The 16,292-nt window shown below is 38.7% G+C and overlaps 1 protein-coding gene and 1 long non-coding RNA gene across 2 annotated transcripts in view; one reads left to right on the top strand and one right to left on the bottom strand.

Annotated features, from left to right (window-relative positions):
• LOC147872313 (uncharacterized) overlaps positions 1 to 8,437 on the bottom strand; it is a 160,660-nt gene extending 152,223 nt beyond the window's left edge. The window contains exon 1 of the long non-coding RNA XR_015537438.1: positions 8,321 to 8,437. This is a non-coding gene — a long non-coding RNA (uncharacterized LOC147872313). The remainder of the gene's footprint in view (positions 1 to 8,320) is intronic.
• On the top strand, positions 6,129 to 7,646 carry LOC147872315 (uncharacterized). Its single transcript, XM_087357272.1, has 2 exons — positions 6,129 to 6,277; positions 7,231 to 7,646. Exons 1-2 carry the CDS (start codon positions 6,266 to 6,268, stop codon positions 7,465 to 7,467), a joined length of 249 nt encoding a protein of 82 aa, XP_087213398.1. The 5' UTR covers positions 6,129 to 6,265; the 3' UTR covers positions 7,468 to 7,646.
• Positions 8,438 to 16,292: the final 7,855 nt, after the last annotated feature.

The raw sequence follows: 16,292 nt of genomic DNA on the forward strand, positions 1-16,292 counted from the left end.
GGTAAAGCCGGTCGGGGCGTGATGCTGACCACTCACCCCCATCTAGTGCCGAGGTCAAGGAAGAGAGGAGCTATATCTCCACTCACCCCAAACGCCTACATGGCGTATAATGGGACAAACTTTACTTACAGTATCGATACAATTTGTTATCCTCTTAAAGCTATCTAAAAATTACACAACGAAAAATCAGTGTCCATAAATATCCGAAGTCGGACGGATGTTGATAATGTTATACTGTGCGTTCCTTCTTACGCTCGGCTGTCGATATTAGTAATGGTCAATGATTCAACTTATAATAACAAATTATTTGGGCATAATATTCCTATTATTATTTTGGAGGCTTTTCTCGTGCAACAAATCGTCTATGGCGGCGTTTCTCAACCTATGGTACGCGTACCACGGGAGATACGCGAGCCAATGTTGAGTGGGGAAACGTTTAACGGATTTGCATGTGTTTTACAAAACATGTTTAAATCGTTTATGGACGAGGAAACGAACGAAAATGTATCTCAATATAGAGGATGGCCTATATGATTTACGCTTCAAACGTAAATGGAGGGCTGTCTTCTGTGGTGTAGCGCCGTAGAAGTTCACCAACGCTTCAGAGGTCCTTGCTGCCTCAATCGTCAGGAATCGCCCGTACTATATGACGCTACAACCCAGAAGACAGCCATCTTATTCGTTCTTATCGCGTGAGAACCTCAAATCCTACTTAATCATACATCATTCATGCGTCCGAAAACGTGTGTTCCTGTGGAACTAATTACAGGACAGAAATGTTGACTTTGAGGAATGTGTATCCGTGATCAGAAAATCACGCGGGGAAATCAAGATCCGTAATACGAAGTTTCTGTTTGTGTGGGAGTGTCCTTGGTACCTGCCGCCTCCCTCTCCAATCCCAGGACCAGTTGGACTGAACTTAAATTTAAATTTACCTGGCCGCTTGAAATGATGAATTCTTGGATTGCCAAGTGACTCATTTCGAAATCGACAGACTCTGTGATGCCCAAGAATTGAGGTTAGAAACCAACTTTTACTGTAATGTACAATATTTTATTCTTTAAGAAGGTGATGTAGTGGTAGTAATTTAGGCAAGATAATAATTGTCCTATTGAGTTTTCTTGTACGAGTAGTTCCCTTCCATCACTAATGGTAAAACCTGAAATACGCAATGAAACAGGTTTCCTTACAGATCTTTACTTATTGATCATCAATGATCATTATAACGTCCCAAAACAACCTCAGCTGACAAAACAGCATCGTTAGGCCTACCATCATCATCATTATCATCATCAATCTTCCACATCGCAGTCCAGTTCAGTGGCCTGTTAACAGCGTATGTACGATCTCCTCAAAGACCTTCCTCCACTTCACTGTTAACGCAAAATTGGAATAGGATTCTTGGGTGTTTCGGAAACATTTATCGTAATCATTTAAGAGTGAGACAGTTAAGACTCTTTTAAACTGTTCTGACGTTTGCTGTACAAGATTTGGTTGCTTTGTTCCACGTGGCATGAGGCAGCAGTGTTAGAAACATGTCATCACGTGGGAATCATTTAAAATTTACACTGCATGACGCAACTCATCCGAATTGTTACATAAACACGATTCATATCCAAAATTAAATGACGAAGTTTAACGCCAGTCCAGGTCGTCATTATTAATCTCGTATTTATTCTAAAAAAATACAACTTCCTTCGTCTGGATTTATTGTAAGCGCGCATCTGGAAGTGACCTTAAGGTTGTCCACTGAAATGAGCGTTGCATATTATAACTCATAAAAATCAATACAAATTTAAATTTCTGACTAAAACAAGCGAAACAAATCTTGTAATATCTGACAGGAGTAAAAAAGGTATAAAATGGGACATAATTCTGAGAATCCATGTAGGTACTTTTACAGCGCTAGAAACACATTTCTTTTGAGTAAACACTGTTTTAAAATATAAGATCATAAAGATTACAGTACCTTATGTGAAGAACTTAGGAAGCCAAATATTGCTTTCACAAAGAATAATTAAACGTTTAATAACTTGTTTTATGAATAATTTCCACGTATACATTCCAAGTAAATATCAGTGTATATTAAACTTCATATTTCTGTAACATATTCGTTAACAAATGTCGATTAAATCAATTAGAGTTCTAATTAACTAAACATCGATAAATTGTAAGCATAAATGTCTCTTCATTCTGAAATTAATCTATTGCTTAAAACGTGTGAGTATGTTGTAAAGGTCAAAATACAGCAATCAATAAAAAATAACCTATATAGATCTTTTAGACATAAATTAGAAAGGTGTCATATCTGAAACTAAAATTAATTAATTATTGACGAAATAAAATACTCTGTCCTCGAATTTGGTAATCAATCATTTTTAAGTTGTTAAAATATTTTGTATAAAAATAATATTAACAATATAACTATGATACCATTAAAACACGTAGAAAACAATTAAGCAGAATGACCTTGTAAATAAAAGTATCCGTATGCGTGTTTCTTGTCGGTCTTGAGTTTACAGAGTGGAATCTTAAATTACGCAACAATACAGAATATTGAGGGTTAGAATAAATATAGCCACATTTCTTTGCCATCTCTGTAACAACAAAATACAAAACAGAAAATATTGTTTTACTATTTCTCACACGCATTCCTTCACCGAACGTCTACTTCGTATTCGGGATGTCCCGGGTTCAATCCTCGGCCCGGAAACAGGCTATCCTGACTGATCAAATTCCGGGATAGTACCGCTTCCTTCCACACAATTTCTAATTAATTACTCACCACCATTCACTCATTCGAGAGTGAAAATGCGTCATTAAATAAACTATAAATAAACAAAATAATCATTTTATGACGTTTCGAGGGCAGGATCTCGATGATGCCCTAGTCTCCGCAGACGTATCATATCCCGGTGATGATAAGGGATATGGCTCCCGAAACGTCGGTTTTTACGGCCACCTGACGCAGATGATCGCCCGTGAAGACTCCATTGAATTCAGTCACCAAGAAAGCTACATATCGTACAATATATTTTTCCCATTGTGTCCTTTATATTGTCTCTTAAATTCTGAAATTAGAAATCTTATGCAGACGACTATATTTTCTACAAAAGATCCTGAAATACTTGCCAATATTTCAAACAAAATTTCAGAACTTTCTGTTTAACTAACCGAACGTTGATGCCAAGAGCCACAATATTCATATTTTCTTACAGTAAATTATCAATTTCCGTCACAGTGGCCTTAATCAGCCGGACACTGGGACCGTGGGTTCGAACCCCACTCAAGGCCTGCGATGTTTGTCCGAGTCTTTCCGTGTTGTGCTGTCCTGTGTATAGACAGAGGCCTTGCGACGTACTGATCACTCGTCCAAGCGGCCCTGCCAAATGTCTAAATAGATCAACAAACCTCCCTAGTGGGAGGAGACCAAGGACCGTCAGGGGCTTCAGAGACACTGATAAAAATAAGAAAATTATCAATTACCCCTTCAAAACCTGGTGGTAACTTTTTTCAAAAGCGCGCACTTATATGATGCCAGAACTACTCTAATTAATAAAATGGGTTTTCGGGTAAAATAATGTCATTGCGTTTCAGTCAGATATTTATTTTCCGTGTTTAATTTAGAAATTAACTGCCAATATAACTAATTCTAGGTAGTTAATTACATAAACAACTGACTAAATAATCTCATGCAGTGGAGCACCCCAGAAATTCATACTTTTATACAAGAATATTTCCATTATTTTAGAATCTCAATATAGATATTTGGTTATTTGTTTTCCCATGCGTGTTCTAAGTCCAAAACATTACAGCCACTTTAATCCGAGCACTCTGAAGTCGGTACTAGGAGAGCGGAAACTATAATCACCCAAGTTTTATCATCCTAGTTTGTCTTGGTCTCACGTTCAAATCAAAACGCTGTCAAACATTCTGCATCTCACCTACAGAGCCTTCGACATTACTGCACTCAATTGCGAATAAAACTGTATAGTCATATATAACTGGCTTCCTGACTGTCAGACTGTCAAGAAGTGGACAGAAAAGGTTAATGAACCTGAATATGGATGTCTTCTGGGTTGCTCCGTAGTTTGATAGACGTTTACCGACGTTTCAGATACATTTCAATATTATTCTGTTACTACGATCTGTTTAAAATTTTGTAACGTAAAATTTTCTAAATTACTAAAGATCAAGAAAAATAACAGTTTAGCCAAACTTATTTTTATGGGAGTGAAACAATTAAATAGGCGTCGATGTGGGTATTTGGGTTCAAACGCCGTGCGGACATGTAGGAAGATACCAACGTTCCGGAGAAACATACAACCTCGTACATTCTCACAGGGCGTTACATCCCAGAAGACCAGAATCGACACTTCACCACCGTCAGACCACGAAATATTAAATTACAACTGTTTTAAGTGAAAATTGGTCATAAAATGTGTTAAGTACGCTTAGGTCTAAGTTACCAACGTAGAAAAAATATATAACTAGAGGTTTCGTGATTTATAAGTGATCTAGATTGCAAAATCAAAGATGTTACGATGGGCTGGACATGTGGCTAGGATAAGGGAGAGAGGAAATGTTTTCAAGATTTTGGAAACCTCTTAAAACCGGCCACCTGGAAGACAGAAAAGAAGATGAGAGGGAAATATTAAGATGGATCTTAACGGAGCCAAGTTGTGAGGATGAGATGTGAATGGAACTGGTCAATTATAATTTCCAGTAGGAGGCTTTGGCTATTGCAGTCTTGAGTCTTCGTGTTACTAAAAACCTTATGCTACAAGTGCACAATAACGTAGTAACATTGGCTAAAGCTTTAGATAAAGAATGCGTTGGTCGTCAGCAAACAGTTCCGGATCAAATGAAGTCAGATACAGAAGCAAGGCCCCGCGAACACCTTCAACTAGAGGCAGTGTCCTTGTCAGGGACGGCGAGGGCGTGGTTCGAGCCCTTGGGGCCTAGCCTAACAGTGGTACAAAAAACTTATATGGCTGGGCCCCCACTATAACACAAATTAACTTAGCCACGCGGCCATCTAAGACACTGAAGGCACCACCTTGCGGTGATACAAACATTTAACACTGTTACGTCCACATGAAAGCAAGATATAGGATAAGTGCGAAAGAACACTTTTGCAGGAACCATAATATATTTCCTCATGAATGGTGACCAAATAATATTACTATAGCCAGCAGAGCGCTGATTGTCAGTGGTAACCCTGATGATGGGGACAGAGTTGGTTCCCGAAGCGTCGGTATATTACGGTAAACAATTAACGCGGCTGATTTCCCTTGAAGATTTTATTGATTGTACTCGCCGCGAAAGTCTCAAATACTATATTAATGACAATTGTTACACTTTTAAACGCAGAACTAACCAACAAACAATTCACACACAAAAAAATAAGGAAAGTCATATAATTTAGGAAATTTTATTACTAGAGCGAACAATTTCTTATGTTCTCTGACTTAAATACTCCGGAGTAGAAATACTCTCTACCCAAAATATATTTTAAGTAGGGATACTCATAACTATCTCCCCTATCTTTTCTCTTACCTCATACCGTCTATGTATGGCATCACTATCAGTGATTGTGTTCAGACCTGATGATTACACACAAATGTGTGTACCTTAGATCTACAAGTATTTTCATATCGATTATCTGTAATGTTTTATAACTCAGTAGCCATGAAGTTCACTTGTAACAAAAATGTAGCAAAGATAACCACATTACAAACATCATACCATATATTTCGGCCGAGGCTTGACAACCATTCCTCAAAAAAATTCTTTAAATATTTGTAATAAAAGTACTAGAACTTAAATAATATTTGTACTTTGTCGCGTAACAATTTTATATAGTCCGTTTTTAACGTGTTGAGTTTCAAGCGGAATAGGAAATATGTCAAGGAAGTACGAATAAAAATTAAACTGGCCTGAAAAGTACTTGTATAAACCCATTCAGTGATATCAGTGACGAAACATACTAACGGGTAGAGACAACCTCGTTATTTGCGTTGGTCACATCACATTTGGGGACGCTGAAATGTGAATTTGAGGGTGGCGCCGTTGGAAATAACAGGATAAGACGATCTGCTTTTAATACCGGATGACAGTGTCACTGTGTGTCCGGGCTGTATAGTTAATTCTTGATCGCGGCAAGGTCATTGAGGGTGGAGTCAAGGTATAAAGGCTGTTGAGGTCCCAAGCCAGAACATTGCAATCTGCAGCTCCAAGAGGCTCTTAACAAACACATATCAACATGATGAAGCTCGTAAGTGTTTTAAGTGTTATAATACTGTGCTAATATTAGTAAGTGTACACCTAAAGCAAACAGGGAAGTTAATACCAGTGTAGAAAACCGTTCATCTATGCAGGAGACTGTATGAGTTAAACTCCGAAGGTTCCAGCATAACTTAACACTGCTTAATTATGCTTTAGTCAGCTATTAAGTAGCCTCTGATATGAGCCAACATTATTATTATTATTATTTAGTGTTCTGTCTGACAACAGGTCCATATGAACAGGATCCTTCCATCCTTTTCTCGGACTGGGACCTGTTCATATACGTTCTTGGCAGATGATCCAGAAGTGGTTTGCCATTGCCTTCTTCTGTGTGTGAATGGAGTAATTGTTGGGATGCCACGGAGGAAAACTCCGTGTTGCCTAGACCACGGCCTTGCCCAACACAAGTTATAAATTCGGGAATCGAACCCGAGACCCCAGGATTACAAGGCCAGCGTTCTAACAGCTAGACCACCGTGGCGGTCATGAGCTAACATGCAATAAATAAAATATGTCTGGGATTAATAATTACGCGGAAATTAATATTTTTAACCTTGATCTATGCTGTCTGGTTCCTCGAAACGGGACTTCGTGTGGGTACCGTTGCATACATTGTAAGGAAATTAATGAGTTTTCATTGTACGTACGTGAGGGGTACTGCGCAGACAGACCTAGCTGGTTGTATCACTAGATGACAGCACAATACAAATCCTGATACAGCATTCAACAGAAAGATGGCTGCGAAGTGCACTTAAGACTATTGAACCAGAGATAGGACAGTCTTAAGTGGCCTAACTTCGTGATGGGATATGATGACAACTTTTAGTGATACAACTGCTACTGCTACTACTAACAAATTCAGGCTACCATCTGAAAATCCAAATAAATTCACGAAAATAAATGTGCATGTACATTCAAAACCGAAATAATTTTTTGTTTCAGGTAATTTTCGCCGCCATGTTGGCTCTTGCTTCAGCGGCCCCCAGTCCCAGCCTCCTTGCTGCCCCCGCCCTGACAGCCTATGCCGCCCCCGCTCTAACATCGTATGCCGCCCCCGCTCTAACATCATATGCCGCCCCTGCCGTAGCTGTCCACAACGTCCCTGTTGTTACTACTGGTTACCGCGTTGCCTACAGTGTGGAGCCAGTTGAGCAGCACGGTTACAAGATAGTCTACTAGATGTCACCACTAACTTCGCGTGAAACTATCGATTATCGCCACCTACCGCCGTCAGTTCTCAGAATTGGGTGTGACCGAATATACTCAAAAGCAGAAATGCACTTATTTGAACATTCCATTTAGTCATTGTTGTCCATTATAATTATTTTAATATGCTTAAATTAAAAACATAATTGCAATATACGTGTACTTTATTTCACATTTCTAACTATTGTAACGTATCCTTAAATTAATAAAATAAAAAAAAAGGTGTATTGGTGGTGCCTGAATAGGACTGGCTCAAGATAGGGACCAGGAGTGTGTTCTTAAGAATATGTTAACGCGCGTTCCTATGGAAGTCAGACGCGCTATCGCTGTAGTAACCCGCTTAGATGACACAGAGGTTTAATGACAGCAATCTGTTTCGAAGTTCGAGCCGGACGAAGTGTTAGTGGATTGGTTAATAAAAGCCGCGCTCCCTGTGGGAAGTGAAAGTGTCCTGGGGATTCCCTTACGCCACACACTTTCGCTTAACCGCTTTCAGATCCGTTGTGGTAGTCATTCAGATCACCGCACGAAAACAAATTCCAGGGAAGTACGTTGCTACGTAATCTTACCCTGCAGTGTGTGGCACATGCGTTACTATAGTTACGTCTAACCCAACAGTCCTGGTTTCGTTCAGTGCCTTTCGAAGGTTCTTGCCTTGAGCGACGTTACGAAGTTTTACGGAAAATTTGAGGTTAGGATAACATCGGGTGCCCTTAAAACTCACCAGAGCTGCTTAGAGCCCCTTCCTTCACTGTACACAAAAAGTAGGTAACGACAAGTTCAAAAATAAACGAGTCTTTAAAAATGAATGTGTCACAAGACTTACCGCAGTGCTGATCTGGAAGCTAGAGGCAATGGTTTCGGATGTCATCAGAGTTCTCTAGGTGTGGACGTCAGTGACTTCTTGTTCACAGTAACTAACAGCTGAGAACACCTAAAACCAAATACAGTCTTTGTCAAAAACTGCATACAAATCGGGGAAAAAAAAATGCGGATACTTGAAATTCGCGGTTGGTGTTACCATAACTACAATCTGTACTACGGTAAAAAGTTAACGCGGCTGATTGCCCGAGAAGATTTTATTGAATTTGTTCCCGAAACGTCGGTGTACTACGGTAAAAAATTAACGCGGCTGATTTCCCGAGAATATTTTATTGAATTTGATTCCGAAACGTCGGTTTAATACGGTAACCAGTTAACGCTTCCGATTACTTAAGTATTGTGAATATAGGCATTCGTCCATGTGAGCATTCGTACGTGTGAGCATTTGTCAGTGTGAGCATTTATCAGTGTGTGCATTTGTCAGTGTGAGCATTTGTCCGTGTGAGCATTTGTCCGTGTGAGTAATTTTCGTGTGAGCTTTCATGACAGTGAGCTTCTTTCTGTGCGCAATTTTCGTGTACGGTTTTGTCTTGTACGGTTTTGTCATGGAACCGTTCCCAAATCGTGGTGCGTTAGGGCCTTGTAAACAATGGAAGGAAGAGAGACAAAGAGAGAAAGAGATAAATAAACGTATAAATAAACAAATGAGAGCAAGAATTAACCATAGACAGAAAACGAAGGAAAATTAAAATTACCATTAAAAACCTCTGTACCGTCTTCAAAGTAATTTGTAGTATTTACAATACATCTTCAAGGCATGTTTTTATATTCTGACACAAATAAGCTCGTACACCTTCAAAAGATTTTTCTGTCAACAGGTTTTTGAATAAAAACAATTCTTATTCTCGACGCGGTCCATCCCCGAAAGCCGATGTTGTACAATTCCTCGCTTCCGTTATACACGGCACGTATCCATCATATCAATTCCTCAAATGTAATCTCAGTAGACTCAAAAGGTAATGAGCGTGTACTTTAAATAAATAACTGGCAAGGGTTCATCTGGCTTTGAGATGGGGACCAGTGGTGTGCTGTTGTAAACACAGTAATAAATCTTCTGGTTGCATAACGAGCGGGGGTTTTCTTCATTGGCTGAGCGTTCTATCGGATTATCAAGAAAGACTGCTCCATGAAATTGCTTTTATTGAGGGAGGAACATAGTTTGAGGGTTTCTAAGAATAATGAGAATATTTATACATACGAATGAACTAACAGAAAATGGAAATAATTTATAAATTTACACACTGTGTTTCAGTTTTGTTTACTATGCGTTTATTATTATTAAGTGTTCTGTCTTACGACAGGTCCATTGCTCTGCCCAAAAAGAGCTCTCCAGTTGTCCCTATTCTCGGCTTCTCGCTTTAATTCCTGGAACGTCATCTTCTTTCCTTGTTTAAGGTCGTCGGTTAGCTGTATCAATCTTCTTCCCAGTCCTCGCTTTCCTTCAACCTGGCCTTCGATGATATCACTCATTAATCCATTCCTTCTCATAATATGTCCCAGCCAGTTAGCTTTCCTTCGTGTCTTTGCTCGTTGACTCTCCTCAATACTTCTTCGTTGGTCACTCGATCCGTCCACCTGATCTTCTCTATTCTTCTCCAACACCACATTTCAAAACTCTCCAGGTATTTCTGTTCCTTCTTCCTGAGTGTCCAAGTCTCTGCTCCATACGTAACACTTCACTAGTTTCTTCTTCAACTATGCGTTACGTATGAGAAAATTAGCAATAGAATCAAAATCATGTAAATTTCACAATGTCTTAACTGGATCCCAAATACAGATGACTTCAATCTCTAGCACAAAGAACAAACTGTACTTTCCTTTCAATACATGTTATAATACTATGAATTCATCACAAATCTATTTTTTATGCTTTCATAAAAGCTAAAACGTTTGTCGCGCAGCTCAAGTTCTTCATAATTAAAACGTGTGACAGAGTCCAAGTACCCTTAACGTCGACATCAGACGCATGTGAGATTCATTAGCTTGAAGCTCCGGCCGCTTACCCACTGGATAAGAGGGTGGTCACAGACGACTTGAGAAATCCCTCTTTGTAAGAAATCTAATTTCAGTCGCTAGCTCGCAGCTGTCACTCTGCTGGCTGGAATTACCGGCATCACCTTTATTTTCACGATGGTCCTAAAATATTTTTTGTCGCCCCAAATTCCTCTTACGCCTGACTTTACTTTCACCTTTCAAGAGTGGCCTTGAAAAAGCACACGTCTTTTGTGTGTATTTTGTCCTTGTTTTTAACCCCTTAAAAAAACTCTTCTTGGAAAAGTGTTCAGTGGCGGATTTAGGCGTACTGACGCACAGAAATATTCTACAGAACTAGAAAATTCATCATGCAGGAGATCAGAAAAATGTAAAATTAATCTACCAGTCTTTTATTTATTTAAAAGCTTTCACGTCAGAAGCTTTTTCTCTTTGCAGCACACAACAACGACAAAATGTGTATTACCTGAAGCGATCCTACTGAGTCCAGTCCACACTCCATGCCCTAGTTCTCTAAGATCCATTTTAATACCATCCTAATGTCTACGCTTAATTTTATGTCCCTTATAATGAAGTTTCCAGTACAAATCCAATGTATCCAGATATAGAAGCTAACTGAATAAGTATTCGCGACCAGCCGAAAGGGGTGATCCTACAGGTTCGAGGTTAGCTGGGGGGCTAACAACTCCTCTCCGTCAAATCAAATATATTATAAAATGTTAAATAAATATCTCAAGATATAACCAGATGACGGTCTCTTGTGAAGACTACAACGAACCGTAGGGTTCCACAACAGACGTGGAATTTATTGACGAGCTAGGCGACTATTAGCTTATCAAGGACTCTGATCTATGGACATAGTTAATAAGTACATATTATAACCTTTTTTTCGGTTATTTTCAGCAATTTCCGATTGTTTACAATATACTTGATTGCCGACACGCCACTGCGTCGAGAACCAAGGATGGGGCAGTAAACATCTTGAGAGCGAAGCTGTAAGAAGGTGTAGGCATTAATACCTGCTCCGTGATCAACATCTCCATATACCTGTCTGGACCAACACATACAACACACTGGACTACACATCTATACCCTATAAGAACCGCCATGACCATTAGGATTTAAGGTTGTCCCGCTGGCGTATACGAAGATGACCGTCTTCTGGGTTGTTGCGCCGTGTAGTCTGGTAGAAGTTTACGGACGTTTCATGGCCCTGATGTTGCAGGAAGCAAGCACCTCTGAAACGTCGGTAAACTTCTATCTGACTACACGGTGCAACAACCCAGAAGACTGCCGTCTTCATATTTCTGGTTAATTTAGTCTGAAATGATGAAAAAAAACTACAGACCGATACTGTTTAATAAATGAAGAAATTGATTTTTAATGCTGATTATACGGAACTTAACACCGTATCAATGCATATGTTGGAAAACACACTTAACAAACATGTGATATACATGTTTTAGTGGGCTCTCAGTTTACGTCACTCTAAGAACACTTACGAATTAGCTGAATCCCGTCATGAAGGAGGGGTCAGTGAATGACGTCTAAATCATTATTTTACATAAGAATACAGCCATGTACCTGCTAATAAAATTAAGTGGTTGCGAATTAAATAGTAGTACTAACAGAATTCAAGTTTAAATATTTGTATGTGCGTGTTCCAAAATACATAAACAGTCCAAGCCAATGAATATTTCAGAAACACTGCACTACCTTGACAAAACAAGTAGTCACTCAGCCTGACAAGAACATTCCCGGCTATCCTGATTGAGATTTTTAGGGGTATTATTCGGACGCTGATATTAATTCGGCCCGTGACTGTACTAACAAAATGTAAACAGACAAGACAAAAATCTAGATTGTAAGTGAAGTTTTGGAGTCCCTATACATATATTGAAAAACCGAGAAAACAGTGTGTAGTCCATTCGGCTTTGACTTTTAAGTCTATCGTAACATCCTTAGAACACAGAGAGTTCAGAATATTACGCTTGAATTAATTAATAATGTTACATGCGGGTATTTTGGAATAATAACCGTTCCCCGATAACGCGAGAGTTGTGTTCCTGGATAACATCGCGTTGTAAAAAATCGCATTGTAGAAATCGTTGGTCCAACTCGAATTAAACGGTTAAGGAGAAATAGTTATCATGGTATCAGTGAATTGTGTGCATTCGTTTCTATTAAAACCCACACCGAAACTCATTCTATGTTCTATTAACATAACCTTTCCACTCCTGTGTTCGTGGTTTACTTCTATGAATGTCTTTATTTGCTTTGTTTCGATCGTGTTACATCCAAGATGCATCCGCGTTATGAAAACAGATTTATCTTATAAATCAATGGCGTAATAGCCAATTCGCTTTATAAAAAGCGTTACAGGTAAAATTAATGAATATAAAGTATACTGAGCCAGTGACAATAACTGGCAAGTTCTTGAAACAATTAAAACACAATTCTCCGGTGCCAAAGTAAGGGAAATCCCCAAAAAAATTACAACCGAAAAATGATTACTTTTTTATTACTTATTAGTGCCTATTTCATGTTACCTGTAATTTATCAAAACCCAGAACTTCAAGCTTAATTTCATGTCGAAACTGTATATGTTAATACATGTATATACTAATACACTAACTGACGATCTTAAACAAGGAAAGAAGATTAAGTTTCAGGGGTTAAAACGAGAAGCTGAGAATAGGGAAAAATGACGAACTATTTTTGGGCAGAACAAGGGACATGTCGTCAGACAGAATACTAAATAATAATAACTAATACACCTGGTTTGTGAGGACTTTTATAACTTATATCTTAATTGCGTCATGTTTGTGTTTATTAATACAATAATTTATTTACCGTCTTTACACAAACTTAAAAATGTTGTTAAAATTACTTAAAATTATAACATTTTTTCATTAGATACAGATCTTGTTACATTTTACATTGACGACATGTTTCGATGTTATCTCATCATCATCAGGTCTATCAATTAAAATCTGTTGCACTTCTTGCTCTGCGTATATTGATTTGTTTTATTTGTTTGATTTTTTAAGTTCCTTCCATTAAATTTGAAGGCTGTGCCCGGATGCTTTAAATCTGTAAAATTAATTTTAATTTTCAAATCGTGATTTTGGATAATGACATAGGAATCACGATTTGAAAATTAAAATTAATTTTACAGATTTAAAGCATCCGGGCACAGCCTTCAAATTTAATGGAAGGAACTTAAAAAATCAAACAAATAAAACAAATCAATATACGCAGAGCAAGAAGTGCAACAGATTTTAATTGATAGACCTGATGATGATGAGATAACATCGAAACATGTCGTCAATGTAAAATGTAACAAGATCTGTATCTAATGAAAAAATGTTATAATTTTAAGTAATTTTAACAACATTTTTAAGTTTGTGTAAAGACGGTAAATAAATTATTGTATGGACTTTTATAACATTGTTTTCATTTCCTGAACTTTCAGGACTTATACCTCTTTATCACGACGTCGGCCAATTACTCCTGCTGTCTAACTCCTGAAAATGTTAGTGCTCCAAAGATCGAATACATATTTTACTCTCATTCCTCTCAGAAAACAAGACCATGAACAAAATTCCGACTGTACGGTTCTCTGACTCCACAGTCACCCAAGTCAACATTTACTTCCCACTTAGAAAGATGGCTTTGTATGTGGGTAATGTAAATTTAAAGACCAAGCCGAGCCAAGCCCCGTGCAAGGACAGTCTGCAGTCTATGGTCGTTTCAGTAACCGGGAGGGGGCATTACATTTCCCCGATATTGTTGCACTGCTTAACGTAGCAGTGGGAGGAAGAAAGCACTTTCTCCCGGAACTCTCACTGCAGTGAGAGATATGCTGCTTGCAACGTAAATTATGATTTCCCATGCTTAATCATCACACAATGAAGTCTTGCACTCGACGCTGAAGCAAAGCTCCACGTCTTCGAGACTCAAAACAGGATACAAGCAGGGAAAAGCTATCGGCCTCACAGTTCGGATAATTTACCTCTGGTTAACCACATCTCAATATATTCCGACAAAAACCAGTGGTTATCTAGCTTGTGAAGGCGCTGAAGTCCATGGATTTTAACAAATGGTGAAGTCGTATAACAACAACGGTTATGAATCTTAAATATTGTCCTTGAATTGTCGACCGAGGTTGGTGGGTGATGACGGCAGATTATACTACTCTTTCCAAAACATGAGATCGTGACGTGAAAACAAACCAGCCAGTTACCAGTCTCTTGTGTTTTTATTCGGGGTGTTAGTTACAAAAGAAAGTAACAGGCTTTTAAAATTAAAGCAATATAACTTGATCTTGGATCATAGTGTCTCGGGACAGCCACGATATTTCATGCTTAAACAGGATAAGCCTGACTAACACCTCAAAGGTCTCAAGGTCAAGCTCCCAGACTCGTAGGTTGTTGATACAGTTTTGTTGAATAAATATTTTCGTCTCCCGCCATAAAACCAATGTCCCTGATTGGAATACACACACTGGGATAGTGGGTGGGCCCGAGACCGAGTATGGATGCGATGGAAAAGAGAGAAATATAGAACCTCAGTAGTTCAGATTATAGACAGTCACTTTACTGTAAATGAACTATCACGGTTAATTAGATGTGCTACTTGCTCGCAAAGCACTGGGGTTAAAAAAAGGAAAGGTGTGCTCCAGTTTGTGAATTGGAAATTGGAAATTGGAGCATTCTTTGAGACTTTCCATACCTCACTGCCCTTGTCTATTGCAGTTAAAAAATTACTATTACAACCTAAAGCGTACTACAGATTATAAACTGGACAGAAGTCAGAAACTACTTTGCGCTGCATTTCTTGAACAATTTACCTCATCGGAAAATATTTCAAATTAAGGTTATATATCTTGTTGATATATGCGTTTTAAGTGAGAAGAATTTTATGAAGGATACAATTAAGATGGATGTTTCCTAGGATATTTACACAGAGATGAAGAAGTTTCTTCTGAGCTGTGACGTTGTGTGATCTTGTAGTAGATTACCAAGATTTCGAAGAAACATACCACCATCTTCTTCTCGGTTGACATAAACCCTAAAGATGTAGACGAAACGTTTCTCCGAAACACTAGCAACAACTTACAAGTCTACACGTTGTCAGAACACAGGACACCAAAGTCAACAGGTTAAGACATGCGTTCGCTTAATCAAAGTTAACTCACAGACAGGTTTTACTGAGTACATTTTTATTGCTAGTAACGCAATCTAATGAAACTGTGTAATATGGTGTTCAGCCGAAAACAGTTTGAGAGTCGGTAAGTTCAGACAGACATGAAGACGTCTGCGTGTTATTACAGTTTTATGACAAGGAGGCGTGACCTCCGCAAAGAATTGAATTTTAAAATTGAATTGGGTGGATATTCTTGACACCATTGATCTCACGTGCAGGCGGGGAATCCCGGACACGAGTGGGTCATCGTACTGAAACACCTTGTCTTACTGAGCAGAGTCATCTGGCCGCAGTACATAAAAACTAATGTTACGTAACATGGGGAATTCTTCAGAGTTCAGCGCAACATTCGCAAGACAGCGATTTACATTGGCTCAGTTATGGCGTAATACAAATGCATTCTTAAAGTATTCGCTTTGAAAACTAACCGATTCAGATATTTCATTATATTCTTAAGTTTCTACGGGCGAATTCCGAGAACCATTCACTTAAACAAGCCAGGGCTGCTTCCTCTTCAGTTAATCAAGTTCCTTCTATTCGGGAGGCCCAGGGTTCAGAGGACGAATACAAATTAAGTATACGAGATTTTAGGTTCTCACGGCGGCTAATATGAAGACTGTCTTCTGGGATATTGCCCTGTGTAGTCTGGTAAAAGTTTATAGAAGTTCCAGAGGTTCTCGCTGCCTCTGTCATCAGGACGACGAGCCTGATGATGG

Source organism: Zootermopsis nevadensis, unplaced genomic scaffold, assembly GCF_977971745.1.
Source record: "Zootermopsis nevadensis isolate Lab colony 2312 unplaced genomic scaffold, Znev_1.0 Znev_ptg000028l, whole genome shotgun sequence".
NCBI classification, from domain to species: domain Eukaryota; kingdom Metazoa; phylum Arthropoda; class Insecta; order Blattodea; family Termopsidae; genus Zootermopsis; species Zootermopsis nevadensis.